Here is a 21,595-nt window from a genome sequence, read left to right as displayed (position 1 = left end):
ACTATCGTTATTTTTGATTCAAACTTTGTTGAAATCTAATTGGTTCACAGTAAAGCATGATATTACTTTTGCCACCCATTAACTTTTGAAAACCTCAGTAGAAAAAGAAATAATTTTTCAGCTCTGTTTTTTTAGTTTTGGTTGGTTTAGTTTTGTTACATTTGATATAACAAGGTCACATGGTATGCTTCCATTAGGGTTGCATTGATAAAACGTCATTTATGCTGTGGAAATATATAGTTGAGAACAAGGCTCAGTATCAAAGGAACCTTTCTTTAATAACTTTGGACCACAGAAAAGCTGACCTCTGCTTTCAGGTGGTTTTATTCCCACAGTGACACCTGCCAAATAGCAATATATCTCTTTAAATGTCAGCTGTAATTACTTCTGTGCCTTGAGACAACCTCTAAAATGAAAGCAAGCATGTGGTGATAATGCTAGTCTCCGCACTCTGGCTGTCTGTGTTTTTCTCATGTATCTCCACTGTCCTCTTTGTCGTTGTCGTTAAAAAACATAAAAAATAAAAAAAATAAAAACTTTTTTAATGGGCTGCAAAGTTGCAAAACTGCTGGCAGATTCAGTAAAATCTGAGCCTCTTAAGTCTCAGTCAGATTCAATGTAATTGTTGAGTCTCTCTATATGTATGTGTGTGTGTGTGTGTGTGTGTGTGTGTGTGTGTGTGTGTGTGTGTGTGTGTGTGTGTGTGTGTGTGTGTGGACCACCAGTCCCAGGACTCCCACCCGCTGTTATTGTTCTCTCCTTCCACATAATTATGACAAAGCAGCAGGAGCCGGCCAATGGGAGGAGACCACTTACTGTGCCATAAATTGGTACAGACCTGATAAACACACACATCCACAAATAAGGTGTGTGCCACTATGCTGCAGCTGTAATCTTTAAGTTAGAGTACGTCAGTATTAACTAAACCAGACCACACTAATAATGTAGCAGTCCTTCCTAATGGAGCACTTGCTTTGGATAAGAGACATGCACTGTGTGATTTAAACAATGCGCATGTGATAAGAAGGAGGGCAATGCAATCAAGGGGCTTTATTCTGACTTCAGTGCTTTAAGAGGAGATTAGATTTCCTGGGAAAGATTGGACACAGTTAAACATCAGCGGTAAAGTGCAGAGCTTTAGATGTGGGGATTGTCTAATAACAACAAACCGTTAGCAAATATATTTTTAAAAAATGATCAGGAGTTCTTTTTTTCGAATTGCCTCCTGGAGACAAATAAAGTGTCACAAAAATTTGATTCACAGATCTACCCCCTATTTTCCATTTTGTTTGTTTTTTTCATTCAGAAAATTTATGTCTGGGGAAAAAAAAGTGTTTTTATTTTGTGTTTTCTCTTTTGGTTTTCTATTCTCTTGTCAGGCAAGAAGTACACAGACTCCCGAACAATTACAATGGGACTTCTATTTCTCTCTTTTGGATTTGGTTACGCCAAGCTAGACTTACTGTCACCTTCATACAGCTTAAATCATTTATTAAAAACAGCACAACATTGATATCAATCTCCTAATACAACTCTCTTAAAGGAAAAAAAAGTTCTCATAAAGACAGTCTTATGAAAATAAACATATCTTTGAGTGGTTTTTATTGCGAGATTGCCATGTTTACCCTAAGGCACATCATTTGTATCTGCACACACTGCTGAGGGTTATTCATACTTATATAAAGCCACATATTCACACAGCGCTTGAGGCGAAGTCTGCCCAGTGTTATAAATTGATTCTGCATCCTGAGTTATGGAGCAGATGCAGCGAGAGACCTCTGAAGGACCTTGAAGAGACAAGTGTTGCATAAATAAAGATACTGGTGGAACTGAGCATGCTATCACTGTTGACTTTCAAACAAAACTTGAAGCAGGTATTCAGTGTATCAGCAAGTAAAAATGTTAGGGGGATTTTCTTCTAACCTCAGCCAACTCTGACCATTACATTAATAAAAATAAACATTAAACATATAAACTGATTGAGCTGCTTAAGAACATCTTTAAAAAGCAATTTTAATGCTTAGCTTTAGAAAAGTATGATGGGATGTTAGTATATCTGGTCTTTAATCAGGAATGCAAACCATGACTGCAACTTCTCAAACCAGTCTTTGTAGCCTATATGAAGTCATTGAAACTATAGTAACTCACTGGCCACAAAAGCTTGTCTCATTATTGTATAATGATAATAGAAACACTATCGAGACAGTAACTTCATTATTCTTAATTCTGGCTCTTCTCACTATTAATTTATTGCAGCAAAAATAGTTATGTGATGCCACAAAAAGGCGGCATTATAGCTTTTTAGGTCATAGGCCAAATAATACATGTGGCGTTCAGCTTTATTGGTTTATCAATCAACGACTTAATAAAGTGCAAAAAGACAGACTCAATATGATATAATAATTTGAGTACAACAAATGTAGTGCAGATGAGACAAAGTATGTGGGTAATTGACATTCCATATTATATTACAAACAATATCTTTGTTCAAAGTAACATAAATTATATGGTCTTTAAATAATGCAGGTGAAGCTTTATGATGTCCTGCTGTGAAGCCAGACACGTGAAGGCAACATGCCGAGCTGTGGTCAGCAGCAGAGGATCGGTAGCATAGCAACAAGAGACGCCAGTGCCCTCAAACCCCAAGGTAACTCTGGGACCTGTTATCTCCGTTTTTCGTGGTTGACAGAAAAAAAAATTGACCCAAAAGGATGGACGTTTCACTAGAGGCGAAAACCAGACCCCTAGCTACCATATCTGCATATAGTTACATCCCACCACGCAGGACTGGACCGAAAGAAATGTCTTACTTTAACAGAGACTCCCAGGTAAAGAGTACGAAACTAGTTTTGTTACCCATGCTAAGCTAGCCTAGCTGCTAATGAAGCTAATGAGTACAGGTCAGAGATTGTTCTCGCGGTTCTACGTAATCTGTGTTACATAGAGAACACATACACATCATTAGTCATGTTACTCATATTTAGCTTCTCTAACTTTTATAAGTTACAGTTTTCTCACACATTTATAATATCCTGCAGGAAAGTGGTGTGAACCATAAGAGCTATTGATTCAACTCATATATTAGCAGTTTGTTTCGTGTACTGTGTTGTGTGTGTGTGTGTGTGTGTGTGTGTGTGTGTGTGTGTGTGTGTGTGTGTGTGTGTGTGTGTGTGTGTGTGCGCGAGCATGTGTGGATTTCTGTTGCAAACTAAATGGCCCTTTGGGGGCAGTAAAGATTTTCCAGTCCAATAAATAAACCTATTCGGAAGAAAACTTATCTAATTAATAGGATGAATAGCTCTGGGTCATAAAGCCACACAGTGCTCCCATTTGTAGGAATATTATTGAACAAAGACTTAATGATGTCTCCTTTAAATTGATATTAGTGCTGTTTTAATTGGTGTAACCAAGATCTCTGACTTTGGTTTCACTGACCTCATCCTTCTAACTCAAAGTACCTCCTTCTGTTGGAGACAGGCTGTAAATAAAAATGACCTGGAAATTTTTGTCTATTGCAAGGTCCCAGAAACGTCCACTTATGACCAGATGTTCCACCAGGCAGAGGGGTATGATGTGAGACTGCACAGGGATGACAGAAAGCACTACCAAGGAAGAGGATTAGATATATACAATGAGGTAATAGTGACATTTTAGTATCTATTAACTGCTTAAGCATCTTGAAATTTATTGTGCGTAACTTTTGTTTTTAAATCTTTAAAAGCCATGGAAGTTATTTTATCTGATCCCTCTGCTGGTTGCACTGCAAAGTGATGAAGCTGATTTCTGTCACGAATAAGCAAAGAACATTTTTTTTCTGTCCTGCGTGCCTTCACATTTGACTATTTTATACATTTAACCATTTTCAACAGTTCCCCAGACAAGGTAATCATTAGTTTGCCAGTCAACATTGAATGAACTTTAGTGAAACATGATTGTTTATTCTTTTTTTGTCCACCAGACAAGACTCTTCATATCCACATATTGTTATTGTTATTAATTGTAGCATTCTCTTGTATCTTAGCTGTTTTTCGTGCTACTCTTCACCCTTCGTCAATATTAAGGTATACTGCAAGACAAATGTACTTAGTGGTCAAGACAATGCACCACTGTTTTCTTTCGTTTTCAGTGGAGATGTCAGGGGACACTGCCTCACAGCATTAATCACCCACACAATCGACACACAGACTGCAGAGAGCAGCTCAGTATATAAGCACTGACAGTTTCCAGGAGAAAGTCCTGCTTATTTCTGCTAACGGCATCTTAAGTTGAAGATGTTATAGACATTTCAGCCCTATGAATGTCTGAATATGAAAACATGTTCAGATAGAGCCCCCTGTTCACAATGTTCCATATTTATGAGCCTGAATATTTCTTTTTTACCATGCAGTGGCAGACGCACATATAAATATATATCTCATGGACACTTTTGATTCTATTTCATCTCCATTGAGTAATTATTCATGTCAAGAAAACTAGCTCACAGTGAGTTTCTGGGTCACCGAAAGCAGAGAGGGTGGTGAACAAAGCAACCACTCACACTGCTGAGTGTATAATTACAGAGAGTTGAGAGGCTGGCTATCAGCACTGGTGACAGCTCCCACTGAATTAGGACAATTCTGCTCCAGAATTCACTTCTGAATACACATTTAAAAATATTTACTGCACAAACCATTCAGAGGATTATGGTACTGATTTTTTTTGTTCCCACTGAAGCTTATACAAATAATAACCCAGCTGTGAATCTGCCCCAGCCAGGAGCAGGGACTGTATGTGCTACATAAGGGGAACCTGACTTCAGGTACACCCAGTGTCTGAATAGAAAAAAACTCACAATGGAGAATTGCTGACAGAGTTCCTATAAAATATAGATATGGGATGTAATATCAGAGTTTTTTTTCCTAAATGAAAGAGACGGTTTGCTCTCTGATTTGAACACTTTTGCAAATCAATTGCTATCAGTGACATCTAGTTGCCCGAGTTTTTAGGTCAGAGATTTATAACCAGGGTGTTTGTCAGAGGAGAGGTCTGGAGCTGATCCTGTGTCAGGCTTTAAAGAGACTTTGCTGATTGAACCTTAATTTGGCTTCAAATTGACAACATAAAGATACTCAGTTAATTCCATGAACAAAATACTTGTTTTAAGAATTTGTGATATAATTTTATTTGTTCAGCTTCCAAAACGCTTATCCTGTTCAGGGTCGCGGGTGGCTGGAGCCTATCCCAGCTGTCATTGGGCGAGAGGCAGGGTACACCCTGAACAGGTCGCCAGTCAATCACAGGGCTGACACAGAGACAGACAACCATTCACTCACACCTAGGGACAATTAAGAGTGACCGTTTAACCTGATGAGCATGTTTTTGGACTGTGGGAGGAAGCCAGGGCACCTGGAGAGAACCCAAGCATGCACGGGAGAACATGCAAACTCCACACAGAAAAGGCCCACCCGCCAAGCTGGGAATCAAACCCATGACCTTCTTGCTGTGAGGCTGCAGCGCTTACCATCGGGCCACTGTTCAGCCCATAATTTTATTCATTCAACAAATTTTAGAGCAGGCCAAGCATGGGTACCTTTCACATTTGAAACATTACGGTAATGATGTGCTGTACCTGGCAATCGGTATCGGCACTCAACGGCATGGAAATTGCCTACTCTTCCACTCCCTCACAGTCACCAGGATGTGTTTAGGTACTGAACTAAACATTGTTTACATAAATTGGTACTGGGTGCTACAGACAGAATTACTTATAAAAGCACATAAATTGGTTCCCATCCCTAGCCACGCATAAATGCATCACTGTATATCAGAGCAGAAAGTACTGTGACATTTCAGTTGGAGCACCCTCTGCTGGACAAACCATGATGTCTCTTTTTCAATCCTCACATTATTCTCAGTAGAAACAGTTGGTTTATTTCTACAAAAGAATCATCATTAGGTGTGGGTACCAAATTAGGTACTTTTATAGGTACTGACTGAATCCTGTCAAAAGTACCGGATACCAATTCACATAAAACCAAAAGGTACCATGTTTAGGTACCTAAACACATCCTTGTGACTGTGAAGTAGTGGAAAAATCGGTGATTTTCCATGCTGGACATGAACACAGCATCACAAGGTTATATATTGAAGAAAAATATGTTTAAATGGAAAAACTTGAGATTTTATAATTAAGCAAATTGATAATTTTTTTTACCACATAAAAGTACTGATAAGTGGTACCGTTGAGTACCAATACCGATTGCCAGGTACCGGGCATGGGTACCGTATTGTTTCAAATGTGAAAGGTACCCATCTCTTATCACTACTGATATAAATTATGATTTTAATTGTTATTTTTCCTCCTTATTCCCCCTGAACCCCAGGAGAAGTCCAGAGTTGTTCCTGTGCGTTCTTCAGCAGAGTACGGTCGTCATCCTGTTCCTCTCCTCTTTCAAACAAATGGGGAGCATAAACGGGTGGCTAGCACCAAAGAGTTTCTGAAGAAAAATGGCATCATCTGGAATGTGGAGGACGGATACGGCTCAGTGGTTCCAGTCGGAAAACCTGAAGCATCACTGAAGGAAATGACAGCGTTCACTCACTGGGAGAACAGTCAGAAATAAAGCAGTGTTGTAGAGTTCACGTTTCACTTCCCATAATGAATCCTCTGCATAATAACTCAATCTCAGGTTATTTTAAGAAACAGTAAAATCAGATTACTTATAATTAAGATATATTTTAATTTACATGGGTTGGTAGCAAGATAATTTCATTTCAATGCAATAAAATCCAGCAAAGAGGGATACAGAATAAATCCGATAAAAGAAAGAGCAGTGTTATTTATGAGGAAGCCTCGGTTTTATTGTATTGCCTTCAAGTTTTATTAGATATGTGCGTACACATTTTGAAACTCCAGATAGTCAGAGTTTATAAATTTTAATACGTTTTCTTTCACTTATTGCAGCTTAGTGTCCGATTGTACGAAACAATAATTGATGTTCACTTTTTTTTTTTCTCCAGCAGAGCAGTTGTTTTATCTGGAACAGAATGTTCTGGATGATGGTACAATATGAACTTTATAACAGGCTGAGAAATGGGCTTCATTTACATAAACTACAGAAGTTAGAGTGTTTCAATCTAACCTATAACCATTTTTTCTATTTTAATTCAATATGTATTTTTTGTAACGTTTTTTTTTTCAGTTTCTTCTTACCTTTAGATCATGCTGCTTTTTTTATCACTTAACAGTAAACACATCCTGAACTCACACAACTGAGATCAACCTACTTTAATTAACCTACAGTCACAGACAGCTCTCATTTGTACTTTTTATAAATAGAGACTTTATTCTTAGAAATGATACGTTCAGTGTGAAAAAATGCAGTGTTTATTCAAAGAGATTAAATGCTAATGCACAAGGTATTGTGGAAAGGAAAAATAGCAGAGTGAAATGAGGATGGTGCAAAAACAGACTTCACACCTAAATGAGCAGAATTATCTGATAATATTTCTGCTTAGTGATCACAGAGGGAATGCTTCTGTGAAAGCAAATGATCATGAATTTAAACACACTGTTAAAGATACAGTAAGTACAGTAATTTTGTTTTTGTAAAGAGAAAAAAACAGTATTGAAATGCATTTTGGCATGGTTAACTATAATAAATAAATATACCTAATGTAAACTTGTATTGTCTTCTATAAAAACCAATAATGAGACATTTTTTTGACTCTTTTATGAGACACTGTAATAGATCTCTTGTAGTTCTCTCCTGTTTAACGCACTAAAAAAGTCACACACAGATACAAGTTCTTCATATCAAATGTTTAATGAATAACAAAAGGATGGCAGTGAACATTTACACTCATAGCTGTTGGTTTGCTTCCAGATAAATTATAAAAAAAGAAAACTCTACTTTCCTCTTGGATCCTGTGCCTGAGTCCACCTCCTTCTCAGTGGGACACAAAGGCAGCCCTGAAGCTATAAATACAATTCACAGGTTTTGGCAAACTACCCACCACACTGGCAACTTGCTGGCATGAGCTGCTCTATATGACAATAAACTATTGTAGCATCCATTTGGAATAAAACTGAACAAACCGGCACACAGTGCCATCAAGGCAGATACAAAAAAGCACAGCTCGGCAGGCAGCTCAGTTTGCTCAAGTATAAGGCTCTGAAGCACTGCATGGCTAAGTAGACCCACACCACTACTACTGTACAGACGCGTGACTGAGGTCCTTCAGGGCTGCACTGATGTAGCAAGCCTCTCTTGAGTCAGGCACTCCTGGAGACAGTGAGGAGACTCCTCACAGCGCTGTCCTCTGTTAACACTCCAGTTGTGAAAAGGATCCAAAATGCAGCTGGAGGTCTGTTTTGGTGCCGCTCAGCATCACTGCTCTACACCGTGCTGCTCGGGACACACCTGCTCTCTCACTGTCCTGCTGTCCTCTGGTAATGGGTGTTAGTTACAGAGCATGGCAAATCACTCGTACAGCCTCTTTGTGTGTGACTGTGTTCATAAGTCTTATTTTATGTTACACTCAGGGCATCACAGTTCCTTGTGACAGCGATCGGGTCATCTCTGTGTGAACAAAGTAAGTCTTCAGCTCTCCTTTGCCTTTCACATTGATGATGCCCCGACATGAACACATGTACCCCAGAGCTGAGAGAATACCACTCGTCTCCTCTGTCACCTGGACGGAAAGAAACAAACAGGACTGGATCAGATGTTGAAGAGCAAACATGCATCTGCATATCATCAGACGTCCCACCTGTATTTTTCCCAGCACCCCTGTGGTCTCCATCCTGCTGGCTACGTTCACACTGTTGCCCCAGATGTCGTACTGAGGCTTCTGTGCTCCAATAACTCCTGCAATGACTGGTCCATGGTTTATCCCTGAAAACACAAAACCACAAACATCAACCCCACAAGTATTCATTCACTAATGAATTACATTAAGACCTTCTGGCTTTTTAAAAGCACTTGTGCTGCCTTGTGGTTATTGCAGTCATGATTTTTCTCTCTGACAGTGCCCTCTCAGATTAGTATCATCTAATATGAACTGTTTGGTTTTCTTTGGATATGCTCTTTGAGTTTGAGGTTTCATTGTCTGTCGTTACTCATCTCTTGATCCTTCAGATATCATCTGATACTGATTTTGTCTCTGGAAGCAACAGCCAATGCTTCTGCATCAGTCGCTGCAGATAAAGGTTACATGATCCAAAAACTCATTGATGGGCATCTTGTAATGAAAGAATACCCAGGAGGCAACATCTGAAACCAGAGTTTTACTGATGAAAAGCTTTATTCTAAAGTCTGCAGAGCTGCAGCTGAATAATGAGCTGACTATTTACAGAAGATAAAACATTTCTTGCACCAGAGGTGTCTTCACAGATTTGCATTGATGTTTTAAAAGAATTAGTTATATTTTCTTTGTTATTTTTGACTAAAACTGTCAACTCATTTATCTCTGAAGCACCAAATCACTACAAGGGCCTCTCTTCTCAAATAAAGAAACAGTTCCTTAGTTGAACTGTTTTTGTATCACTGGCGGAGACCATAAGCTTTTAGTGATAGTGGTAACAATAAAACATTTCCTTATGACAGGCAGAAACACTTAGCTGAACTCTTTGGTAAACATTAGGGGTGTTAAACCTGGTTTATACCCTTTGACACCGTTTCTCTTTTCTTGTCTAAATTATCAACTGATGGTCAACAGCAAAACAGCAGCAGCGTTTGTAACGGCTGTCCCCATTCCTAACTCCATTCTGTGTTGGTGTGTCCATATTGCATTTCCAGCCTTAGGGCCTTAGAGTACTTAGTCTATTTTTTCATCCAAAACTTCCGCATGTCAAAATACAAATTCAATCCCATGTTATGTTAATCATATTGGCATACCCGCTCTGAAACTTTCATCCAACATTATTTTTTTCGGGACAGGTTCAATTTTTTGCATTTTTTTTTTTGCATACGCCCAGCTCGTCTCCTGGATAGTTTGACTATTCAGAGATGCCTTAGGCTCACATTTTCCCATTTTCTGACATATTTTCTCTACACATTTTGGGTGATGTTTAGATGATGAATGAAAAATTGTGAATGTGTGTATGGCGGTTTGTCTGTGCATGTGCACATGAAGTGCAATATGCCTGTTTAGGTGGTCTTTTAGCTTTCCTTGGGTGTGGGTTTAATATAAAGGAAAACAAAACTTTCTCAGTCGCTATTTGTGTGCTCTAAGAAAAGCAGATCAGCCGCAAAAGTGAGATGGAGGCAACACTAAGGGCCTGATCTGCTAAGATCCCAAATAACAAGTAATAAATTGCATGCGCACATGCTCTTAGCTAGCGTTTTGAGGGTGAGACCTCTTGTCAATATGCTATGTTACTGGCTGTCACCATGAAGGGCTTGAGCAAGCAGAGTAGCTGTAAACTTAAAATGAGGTTGGAGGCCATGGAGCTGGAGGACTTAGTGGAGCCAGCAAATAAACACACTGGTGAAGTCCAGAGACGTCTCTATGGGGTTAGGAAAGCACCAATTTGAGCCCTCATAAAGACCAAGGGTTGTCTAGCCACGACAAGCTAGACAACCGTTCATTCTTTACAGTTGCAACGAGCTACTCTGTTTTGAGTTGCCTTTCAGCCGGAAACAGTAGGCATGTAAGGTGTCCAATCAGAAAGGAGGAGTAGTGACAGCAAGAGAGCAATCAGAGACTACGAACGCATGGAGTGGTCTTTATGTGCACTGATTATGGTTTCTGAGCACACTCGAATTGCTCCAACTGGCCACGGTGACCACGGCCGTTAGTGTGTGACGCTGTGCCAGTTTGCGCCTGCCTTTCAAATGTTCTAAAAATAGATGCAAAAACAGCTACTGCAACCAGTTTCAAGCTTGATCAATCACATTGCAGGTGCTCAATGATTACTTTGCATCTCCTCCCAGAATTTTCTGTGTTCTGATGATCTGCATTTATTCTGCGTATTAATGAAGGCTAACACGCTAAATGGATTACACATGCTATTTTGCTCATTTGACAGACACAATCCTCAGTGCACCTGGTTAGTAAACCTCGAGTAGATCAGGCCCTAAATGTTTCCTAATGGGTTGTTAGCTCAATCACCATAGTGTGTCACATAGAGACTCTAAGATCATATAACTTCAAACTACAAATTCCACCCTAGGAGGACATTTTCTCACCAATTCTGAGTCTGAAGTCGTTGAAAGAGTGTTTGTTGATAACATCCAACTTCCCCACAAGAGCAAAAGCAAACTCCACCATGGTGCCGATGTGCATGTACTGTCTGTCATGTTCCTGAAAGACAAATACAGGAAAAGGTTAAAAGCACTCCCTGAACATAGAGACAAAAATCTCAAGTACAGTGAATACACTACTTTAACGGTTTTAAAAAGATTGATCTTGTCAGCAAAAGTCTGAAATTTAAGGCTTAACAAACGGCAGTGGACAGATTGTCGACTGTTGGGGAGATTCTGTGAAAAATATGCGCTGTCCTATTTCTGTGTGATGATCTCATTTGTTGCAGTGGAGACCCTGATGTATTTAAACGGGTGTAGTAATGAATCACCGATGCTTTCATGTTATGTGTGGCACATTTTTCAAAGTGCAACCCACACAAAGCTTCACCAATGTACCAGGACAGCATGAACACTTTGATGCTTGAGCCTTTTCCTGTTTGGTGACCACTAATGAAATCTGACAAGTTGGGTGAAAACAATCGCAGGGTGCCTGAGCTGTGCTTACACTCTGAAATGAAACATGTTGGAAAAAAAAAAAAAAGTCTTTTTCTGTTCGTCCATTACCGAATAAGAGTCCCAAAAAAAGCTGAGCAGATTAAGCTTTACCTTGGATAAAGATGAAACATGCTTCACTCCATTTCACACCACTATAATCACATGCAGAATCTGTGCGTGCATGTATGTGTGTGAAAATGAGTCCAGACCTGTGTGCTCTCTGGTCCTGGGGTCACATTGAGTCCAGTTGCAGCCATGTAGGTGCTTCCAATGGTCTTTATCTTCTCCACACCGCTGAATTTAGGTTTAGACAGCAGCTGAGAACAAAGGAGAGCACAATATATCACAGAACAAACATCGAAGGAGAGAACACCAGGTCTTTCCCTAACAATGGCACATTATCCAAACATTTTCTCACATTGTTAGACAGCCAGGGTTGTTACAGTGAGAGGTGTTTACCTCATCAAAGTCAGCTATGATCTCGTTTAGAAGACGGAGGCACTCCAGTCCCTCCTTATTGACATCAGACTCCGTATAAAACTCTTTGAAGTCTGGGATGGAGGCGAACATCACACACACCGACTCGTATGATTGATGGTAAAGATCCTGGAGATGAAAAGAGGAAGAAAACAGCTGGATGTGTCGTATTGACTGAGCATCAGTGACGAAAAGGTAAAGATGAATGTCCTGAGGATCCTCTACCACAAGAGAAGATCTAAGAGCTGACAGAATGGCACTATTTCTTCAAACAATGAAGGGGAACTTTAATCATGTTGGAGGAGACACTGGGTCAGCACAGCAGCTGAATGCTTACAGCATTCATCATGGGAAAGAAAGTGAGATACATGTAGGAGAACAGTTAATGGGGGTATGAAAGCAAATGAAGGAAGTGAGAAAAGCGTGCGTTTACAGAAAAAAGACTTTTCTAACCAACATTACATGACTTTAGATTTTACCTCGTTTTTCCAGTTCCGTCCCAGGAAATGTTCAGCGACGTGTGCGGGTAAAACGTTCTCCAGTAGGACTCGATTGAGGTTCTCCATGGTCTCTATCTCCTCACACTCCCTTTTGAACTTGTCCCTCCACAGGAAGTCCAACCTACAGTAATATTCATTCTGTTACAGGAGGACACAGAGTAAAGAGACACCTGCGTCATTCACACCCAGCACTCGGCTCCAAAGCTTCAGGCCACAGAGGAAACCCCAGACCAACATCAAGACACGAACAAGGTCGAGAGAGTCTGCATCAATAAGAGACTTGGAATGTGTCCAGTAAATAGAAAGAATATAGGATTTCTGAGACTCAAAGGCCTGCTTGGTATTCATGGAGAATGAATAATAAAAACAATGACGCTCAGAGAGGTTTTGCTCTCATGGCTCAAGGAAACCACACGCAGGAGGGACTGTTTTGCATGAAAGATAGCGACTACTTGTTTTCTACTGTTTTCTTAATAAAGCTGGAAGGAGTCAGATATTCATCAGGGTAGGATCATCCTAGGAGTGTGTTTGGGTTAAAAAAGGGGGTCCCTGGATTATTCATCTGAAAGCTTGGGGCGTCCTGTTGGCTGGTCCTATATTGAGGGTATGGATGTAGAGGACAGCATGTGAGAAAGCTCTCATGTGTGTGCTGAGCAGCTGGGATGATGTATGTGTGCACTGAATACTTGTTCCCTTGAGACTGAAGCATGGTGCCAATTTAGAAGGCTCCAGCAGTGCCGGCTCACACTGCTCAGATCGGCTCTTGTAGTGCTGATTGCTTGAAGCTGAAGGAGAAGTGATGACTTGCTTAAAACCTTCTGTGGATGGTTAGTCCGTCACACTTGATGTGTTTGTACATATGTGTCTTCAGATAGAGCAGTTACACCTCATGAGGAGAGAGGAGAACTCAAGTTCCTCAAGTTGTGAAGAAAATAGGCCAGAGGAATTGGAGCTCATTTCAGATGCTGTTGAGAAACCAGCTAACAAGCCTGTAAATGAGCTTTGCTCCATGGCGCATCTGTTCTTGAGGGATGAATTACTGATGCCTCGTTCTCCTAACCTGTTTTCTCCTCCTGCTGACTAAATTGCCAGAAATGGGCTCATTAGGGTTGATGATGGCCTTTTTTGCAAGGCAAATTTTTTAAAACTGTGTGAAACGCTCCCAGGCTCTGTGCCATCACACCGACACCCATTTAGATTTGCATCAAAAGCTGAGAGCGACATTTCACTTCCTGACCTTTTGTTGGACTCTTTTAAAGATAACAGATGAAGTATTTAATCACTAACAGGAATCGGGGAAAGAACTCAATTAGTCAAAGAGTTTAAAGCAGCATACCTCCGTTTCCAATCCCAACACGCTCTATCTTGACAGTGACCCAGAATGAGAATAACACGCAGAGCTTTTTAGACCAAACATGACTCTCCCAAGAGCTTCAGCTTTGAGTGAGAGGCTCTCAGGAGAGTCGTTCTGTCCAGGACAGCTGCTTCAGGGTCAGAGCTGATGGATGATACCCCGAAAAAGATAAAGCACTAACTAAATCTGTGTCAACCGACTTTAGCTCATATCTGAAGTGTGGGTCTGTTGTGTGTTGTGTGTGTAGGGGGTTCATGCTAAGAATTATTCTGCTTTGGTTAAACTGAATGTGGGTTCACTTTTTTTGAAGCTTCTCTGAGAAACTTCAGGGACAATCCCAATTCTTAGCCCTTGGTTTTGCCTGAGCACGTCTAGTGAAGGGGTGTCTCAATCCAGGAACGTGAAGATGAAGAGCTACACAGCCCTTGAATCAAAGACAAACCAAGACCTCACTTTAAACCAAGGGATAGGACAAACTTCCCATGACATAAACATTTTTTAAAGGTCCCATATTATGCAAAAATCACTTTATTGAGTCTTTTAGTGAAATTTGTGGGTCTTTGGCTTTCCTCCCAGTCCACAAAATGTGATATTTAATGACAAAACCTGCACTTAGCAGTGCTTGTGAATGTAAAATCTTGACCTAAAACGAGCTGTTTGGATTTTTGGGGATTTGCCGATGTCAGTGATTCCCTTTTTTGACCAATCAGGAGCAAGTCTGACCTGGGTCCACCAGAGCAGACACCCCCGAACCCCCTCCCCCTCCATGCACAAGCTTCCCATCTCGGAAGAAGACAAGACTGTGTGTCTAGAGTTCATTTATCAAGGAAATGTGCCAGCTACACTCAGTAAAACTGTGCATGTGTGTGCTAGTCACTTCACGGCCGACTGCTTTTCCAACTTTGGACAGTACAACAGAGGGCAAGTGAATAGACTGGTCCTGAATCCAGGCACATTACCAACCATCCACCAACAAACCTCGGACCCTGGAAATGTGAGTATTTTAAATGCTGTGTGCTGTGGAGCAGATGTAAGAGCTTTTCCTCAGTGTCCCCCCCTGTCTCTGTGTTAGCTTCAGGATGCTAACTTTAGCTGCTGTTAGCCTGTTGTTTTAGCCTGTAATGTTTCGGTAAACGAGCTTTTCTGTTTTCTAAACATTGTGCACTCGGAGCTCGTGGCGCCGCTCTAAGTGATGCTGAAGAGCGGGGCGGTATCAGCGGTGGCTCATTTACATATGAAGGCCACGCCCACTAAATCAGAGCGTTCTGAACAGAGGGGCTATGAGAGCCAGGAAACAATGCTGCTGTGCTTGATTTATTGGCTTTTTGGACCAAAGCATGTTACTACCATTTCATGAAGACATCAGTGATCCATATTAAACTTCAGAAAAGGAGCAGAATATGGGACCTTTAATCAGATATCCAATCCTTGGCAACTTCACGTAAATATAGGCCATGTTTGGAATTACTGGTTGCATTCTGAAATCGCTCGTTATAACGATTTATCTGATACGGCTCTAGCAACAGTGATAGCTACAGCTATAGCTAATAATAGCTACACCGATGTCAGAGCAGGGAGACAAATTCACAGCTAATGGACTTCGTTACAATGAACTGCATTTTTTTGAATGATTAGACAGCTAAGCTGCATTCGGGAGCTGCAACAGCTACGTAAACTGAAAAGCTGTTACGCTATTTCACAAAAAGCAGCCCCCAGTGGGACAGGAAGTTGTGCACGCAAAACATCTAAAATGCCCAATGACTTTCGAAATAAAACATACCATGTCCAAACCAGATCATATTTAACTTGATCATGACAACAAACTGACATAATGAACAGAGCTAGACCAGAAATGAACAGGCCGGAGGATTTACATCCAAAACAAGAACGAGGAGACGTTTCAGTATCAATTGGGAAAAAATGAACAAAAATAAGGTGCAGTGCAAGGTAAGTCTATCATATCACAAGTCATCAACAACTATACGCAGCCATGAGAGAGTGAGGCATGCAGCGGAAAGTGAGGAATGCAGCGGAAAGTGAGGAATGCAGCGGAAAGTGAGGAATGCAGCGGAAAGTGAGGAATGCAGCGGAAAGTGAGGAATGCAGCGGAAAGTGAGGCATGCAGCGGAAAGTGAGGCATGCAGCGGAAAATGAGGCATGCAGCGGAAAGTGCAGCGCTTTTTGCAGATTAACAGTCAGTGGTAGCTTTGTCACCCAAGAAGTAAGTTTGATGATCGACGTGCAGAGCAGAACAGCCCTCTCCCTTTTTGTCAAAGTGTAATGTTGGCAGGTGGCAGGTTGGCAGGGGGGGTGGTCTTAAAATAATTTTCCAATAGTTATGAGCGAATATCGAATAGCTCTTTTGCTTGAAATGCCCATCCCTAATCGAAACGTTGGCTTGACATTCACTTTTCATAGCTTAGCTGTCTCATCACTCATATAATGCATCATACTGAAGTCTGTTTCCTTTGAATTTGTCATTCTGATCTGATATCAGATATCATCACTTTTTAAAAATGTGTTAAGTTTGTAAGTGAATAAACAGTCACTCTGCCTACGTCAGCCAGCGAGCGTCTAGAGGGTTAGGGTTAGCGGGTATCGAGTGGCATCTCGTTGCTTCCCCTTGGCCCTTAAAGCAGAGGGTCAAGGGGAAGAAGACAATGGGGAAAGATAGAAAGAGTAACATTTGGGATTAGCCCCTCAGCCTCTGAATACTGACCTGTCTGGCTAACACCAGCAGCGTGACAAAGAAGATGAAGAGGGACACAGAGCCCATGGTCTTCAGATCCTTCAGCACTCCTGGTCTGGAAAGATGAAGAGAGAAAATATGAGGATCATCCTGTTCAGAGTAGGGTCTGCCCTTGTCCTTCCTCTTGCAAAATAAAAATCTCCTAAAAGCTAAAACTGAAATCCATATTATCCAAAAGCTGTATTTTGGAAAAAAAAAAAAAGCCTTATTTGGCATATGCCTCTCTGCCAATCCATGATGCTCATCTTTATCATGAAGTATCAAAGAGTCAAGAAATTTTTCATATCTCTGTTACATTTTGACCAAATGTTACTGAAACAAGCAAGATTTATTTAATTGGAAATGACACAAGCTTCTCCCAAAAGATAACAGGACAATGTACAAGAGGCACAGTTGTGAAAAAAAAAAATCATTTATGTGGCATGTCCAAAATGATTCATACCCACTGCAAACTGTCACAGTCTGTGGGAAACACAAGGTTCTAGACCAAGCTGTTCTAAAGCATCCTAATTACCACAATTCATCAGGAACGGATATCTAATGAACTCAACAGGTGAAAAACAGTAAGGTTTAAGGACAGTCTTTGCCAAGACAAAGGGGCTCACTGAAGACCTGGAGCTGTGCATGTGCTGCTTACAAGTCAGGAAAGGGCTGTAAGTCCATATGTAAATGTTTTTAAGTTCCAGTGGCTACAGTGCAAAGTAATGGAAAAAAACAAAAACAAAAACAAAACAAGATGTTTCACATTGTGGAAAATCTCAGAGGATGTGGTCGGAAGCCAAAAGTGTGCTGGCCAGGAGGAGAGAGGATGGGTGAAAAAAAATCCAAGGATCTGCACCAAGGCCATCCGGGAGGATCGGGCCCTGCTGGTGGCAACGCTCCCCAAGGCAGACAGTCCGATGGGGAGCGTGCTCCCACAGCCCAGTGTTCCCACAGCTCTATTTTCCCACATTTCTGGGATTTTGTTCCAAAATCTGTTTTTTGTTTGTCTGGCTCAGCATCTATAAGCTCTGCTTCAGCTGAAACCCTCTTCATCAGACAATTTTGTTTTTTCTTGGATCAATTGTGTTGAGTTCTGGTCTGTGGTAACATCGGCCTGATTGTACATGGAAAAAAATAAAGCCTTGAAAATGTGGGAACATAGGGCTGACCCCGTCCAATGGACTGGCCGAGCTCTGCTGATGCAGACCTGGAAGATGCCATGTCTTCAGAGAAGTCACACAAAAGCCCGGGTGGCCTTTCCAAATGCTCATCTGGACAAAAAAAATAATTCCCAGGGGTATGAATAATTTCAGGCTCACCTGTATGTGCCAAACTCATAGACTGTATAAAACATGGACGTAGTCTTCCCGACGTGACCCGTCTGTTTCTGAAACGGAAAATGAAGCACATCGGCTATAGCGGTCATATTGGTGGTAAGGTAAGGGCTTTGCGTACAGCCATAGGGTGCCTGTCGGTCACGTGACCCTCAGCTGTGCCTCTAATTGGGGGAGCTTGCGATCTTAATATCATCTAACAGCCGAGTTATAAAAAAATTCACCCCCTGTGCAGTGGATGCCAATAGTAAAATTAGCGACTCAGACAGGAGACGTTTTTTGAACCAGGCTGTAAATAGGTTAATTTCTGCTTTGAAAATGGCTTTTTTGGCTTGGTGTGTATGTGACTTCCACTACCTCCGGCGCCAGCCTCAAGCGAACACACGAGAAACAGCAGATTTTAGCACTTCCGCATTGTCTCATATTCCCAGACCGGAGGTTGCCGCTTGGCCACACTGAGTGACTTGTTCTTAAATAACATGAACACTGAACACCAAATGGATAGTTTATTTTTTTATTTGATTAATTTGACTATTCTCTACATTAAAACACAGAAGTAAAAAACTCTTGTCTTCACTGTGTGATCACTGTATTGTGTTTACTATGTAAATGTGACTCCTAGTTTTGGAAGATTCCCAAACCTCACTACATAGAATGTAATCCCTTACTGAACTTAAAGTGAAACCTATTCAGAGCTGGCGGTGTGCCTTGGATGAGCAGCCCAAAGCCAGAGTGAGGCTCAGAAAGATGTGGTGAAGTACTGTGGTGAAAGTATTTCTTCACAGGTGTTTCTTTTTCATTTTTGCTCTGAGAACTTTTTTGCATAATGGGATTTTCCATCAGTGGCACTCCAGCTGTCAGTCCGATATGAAAAATGAATTCTGCTTCATTAGAGGATCTGCTGTATGTCAGTCTGCATCAGTCTCCTCTCCAGGAGTTACACTTGGTCAAGAGTCATGATTGATATTACTGCTGCAGCAGAACATTTCCCTCTGGAAACCAGGGTTCAGTCTCATTAGTCCAACTATGCTGTGCTCAGTTTTTACAGGCTGGATGCAAGTTTGGAGCAGGAGGAGGTTGTTTTCAGACTGACAGGGTTGACCTTGGGAAGGCTGAATGATTGTCTCACTATCTGTGACATTGGTGTGTGTTTGTGTGTGTACAGTGAATTTGTTGGCTACCTGTCCAGTGTGTTTGTTTGGTACAGCGCTTTGCTAAATCCATCCAACAGGGAGGCGTGCGTCTGGAGAATAATGATGTTGTAGACCACCACAGCTACCAGCATCACCACCATCTTCAGCTCATAGTTGATCCTGAGAAACACGGAGCAGGACACCAGGCCCAGGATGCAGCAGTAGATGAAGTACTGTAGACAGGAAGAGAAGACGTGTTTTTCAAAGAGGTTAGTGTCAATGTGACAGGAGCAAAACCAAAAATAAATGACACAAGCTATGTTGGTAGAAAATACTTGATTAAAAAGATCCACATATATTTGTTTAAAGTTGAGTGTCTCTGAATGTCACAGTCAGAAGCTGAAAAAATAAAGAACACAAGGATGAAACTCTTCATTATGTGAACTAGCGCTCTTTCTCCTGGCCCTTCTGATGCAACCTTTTTCTACTTACTGGAAGATAAAACTTGTTTTCCCCAAAGTTTTCTTCCATGATGTCCAACAGGGTCTGATTAGTGAGGTTCACAGGTGGAGCAGCTGTCTGGACCTCCTCAATCGATCCCCCTGGATCCTCTACAAAGAACTTAAAAAATACACACACAAGAAATGATGACGGGCTTTAAACTAGACCTGGAGCTGATCACTGGTTTAAACCTGGGGGTTGAAAGAAGACTAGTTGTTGAGTTGAACATTCTTGAACGTTGATTTGATCCTTTTTAAACACTGTCATAGATGACAAGCTTCTGCTACTCACTTGCTGCTCTGAGCAAAGACTTGCAGGTAATACAAGTGGCAATATATCAAGCATTAAAAAAAACCTGAAGAAACAGACACGACTGGTGATTCCAACGGGGCTGACACATTCACAGCAGAGACATAGAGAGACACAACAGGGAAAAATGTATGTGTGAGTGTTGCTACAGCAACTGAAGGAGGCTGATGAACAACCAGTTAGATATGGTAGAGCTTTATTATCTATTCAAGTTGTACGATTAACTATAACTCATTAAAATCATGTTGTTTTCAAACCTTCAAAAGATAATGAAAACCCCAAAGCCCTGACAAAAGTTTCCACTGGTCCTTAAATCTTTTGGTTTTTCAAAGTAGGGTACTGTGAGGTTTGATAAAAGCTGATGAGGTGAGATGAGAGGACAGTGAATTTTTGACTTTGTTTCATTGTGAGTTTGAAACTTGTCATAGAGAAATCTACCTGTTATTTTAAGCAACTTGTATTCACTTTATTTTCATAATTTTTTTAAGCTATTTTTGGGGCTTTTATGCCTTTAATTAGATAGTAAAGAGGACAGTCGATAAAGCAGGAAACAAGGCAACAGTGGGAGTAATGCAGGAAAGAGGCCATAGGCTGGATTTGAACCTGGGCCACCTGGGCAAGAGCAAAACCTCTTGGAGTGAGGCCTTAACCACTAGGCCATATGTCCTCCAATTTGTTATTTTTATTTTAACTGACTTTAGAAAGAAATAAACAAAACTAGAACTTGAATATTACCTTGTCTCTTTTTTTTAACAAAGAAAATCAAACCTTATGTTGAACGATTGAAGAAGAGGAAGAAGAAGAAGGAGAAGGAGAAGAAGAAGAAGAAGAAGAAGAAGAAGAAGAAGAAGAAAAAGAAGAAGTAGAAGAAGAAGAAGAACAACAACAACAAGAAGGACTCAAAGGGGCTAAATATGAAGCTGTCTTAGCCATGCTGTATTCAGCTATGTCCACCATTGAAACTGTTTGTTTTCTAATCATAAAAAATGGACCAGCGACCATTTTACATGTTTTGGTGTCTTGTTTTGAGCGGTGACATTGATCACATGAGCTGTGCAGACAGATCCTGCTCTGCCACGTTCGATTAGATGTGCACTTAATGGATTTATAAAGATAAACGGCCTCTTCATCAGACATGATACCAGTTAATGTGAGTGAATCCCTTTTAATGAACTTTAACAAGGCGGCCTCTGTAAAACGTGAACTTCTTCTTAATTTATCAATTTGGTCCAAAGATTACAAGCACTAAAGAAAAACTTCAAGCAGGTTTATGAAGTGGTTCTTAAACTGCAGAATCATTTATACCTGTATTTCCAAATTAACGACAATATGTCTTCTTGATCTGGTGGCTCCAGACAGTTTTAATAATTAGTAGAGGTTAACGGCTGTCCACTGGCCATACGAGACTGAAGGGCCATGTGCACACAGAAACACACCAGATTGAAGGATCAAGTAAACAGATACTGCAGATCCCCAAAATGAAACTTAAAAACAAGTAACAAATGTTTGAAAACCATCTGGTGGTAATGCTGG

At 40.8% G+C, this 21,595-nt stretch overlaps 2 protein-coding genes across 4 annotated transcripts in view; one reads left to right on the top strand and one right to left on the bottom strand.

The window, feature by feature from the left end:
• The first annotated feature begins 2,630 nt into the window (after window positions 1–2,630).
• cfap90 (cilia and flagella associated protein 90) lies at window positions 2,631–7,545 on the top strand. The gene is made up of 3 exons (XM_074686163.1): window positions 2,631–2,828; window positions 3,520–3,636; window positions 6,363–7,545. The coding sequence occupies exons 1-3, from the start codon at window positions 2,712–2,714 to the stop codon at window positions 6,600–6,602; spliced, it is 474 nt and encodes a 157-aa protein (XP_074542264.1). The 5' UTR covers window positions 2,631–2,711; the 3' UTR covers window positions 6,603–7,545.
• A 241-nt stretch (window positions 7,546–7,786) lies between these two features.
• Window positions 7,787–21,595, bottom strand: part of adcy2b (adenylate cyclase 2b (brain)) — a 65,309-nt gene continuing 51,500 nt past the window's right edge. For all 3 annotated transcript variants that reach the window (XM_074686161.1, XM_074686162.1, XM_074686160.1), the window contains 9 exons: window positions 19,745–19,873; window positions 19,301–19,485; window positions 16,774–16,858; window positions 12,680–12,838; window positions 12,183–12,329; window positions 11,933–12,040; window positions 11,172–11,286; window positions 8,752–8,876; window positions 7,787–8,673 (listed from right to left, as the gene is read on the bottom strand). In XM_074686161.1, the coding sequence (XP_074542262.1) occupies window positions 8,521–8,673; window positions 8,752–8,876; window positions 11,172–11,286; window positions 11,933–12,040; window positions 12,183–12,329; window positions 12,680–12,838; window positions 16,774–16,858; window positions 19,301–19,485; window positions 19,745–19,873 (1,206 nt within the window). In that variant the 3' untranslated portion in view covers window positions 7,787–8,520. The remainder of the gene's footprint in view (window positions 8,674–8,751; window positions 8,877–11,171; window positions 11,287–11,932; window positions 12,041–12,182; window positions 12,330–12,679; window positions 12,839–16,773; window positions 16,859–19,300; window positions 19,486–19,744; window positions 19,874–21,595) is intronic.

Source organism: Halichoeres trimaculatus, unplaced genomic scaffold (genome assembly GCF_033239565.1).
Source record: "Halichoeres trimaculatus isolate MK-OKI-2021-1 unplaced genomic scaffold, fHalTri1.1 fHalTri1_scaffold_14, whole genome shotgun sequence".
In the NCBI taxonomy this organism is placed as follows: Eukaryota; Metazoa; Chordata; class Actinopteri; order Labriformes; family Labridae; genus Halichoeres; species Halichoeres trimaculatus.
This window is presented reverse-complemented; position numbering and strand designations above follow the sequence as displayed.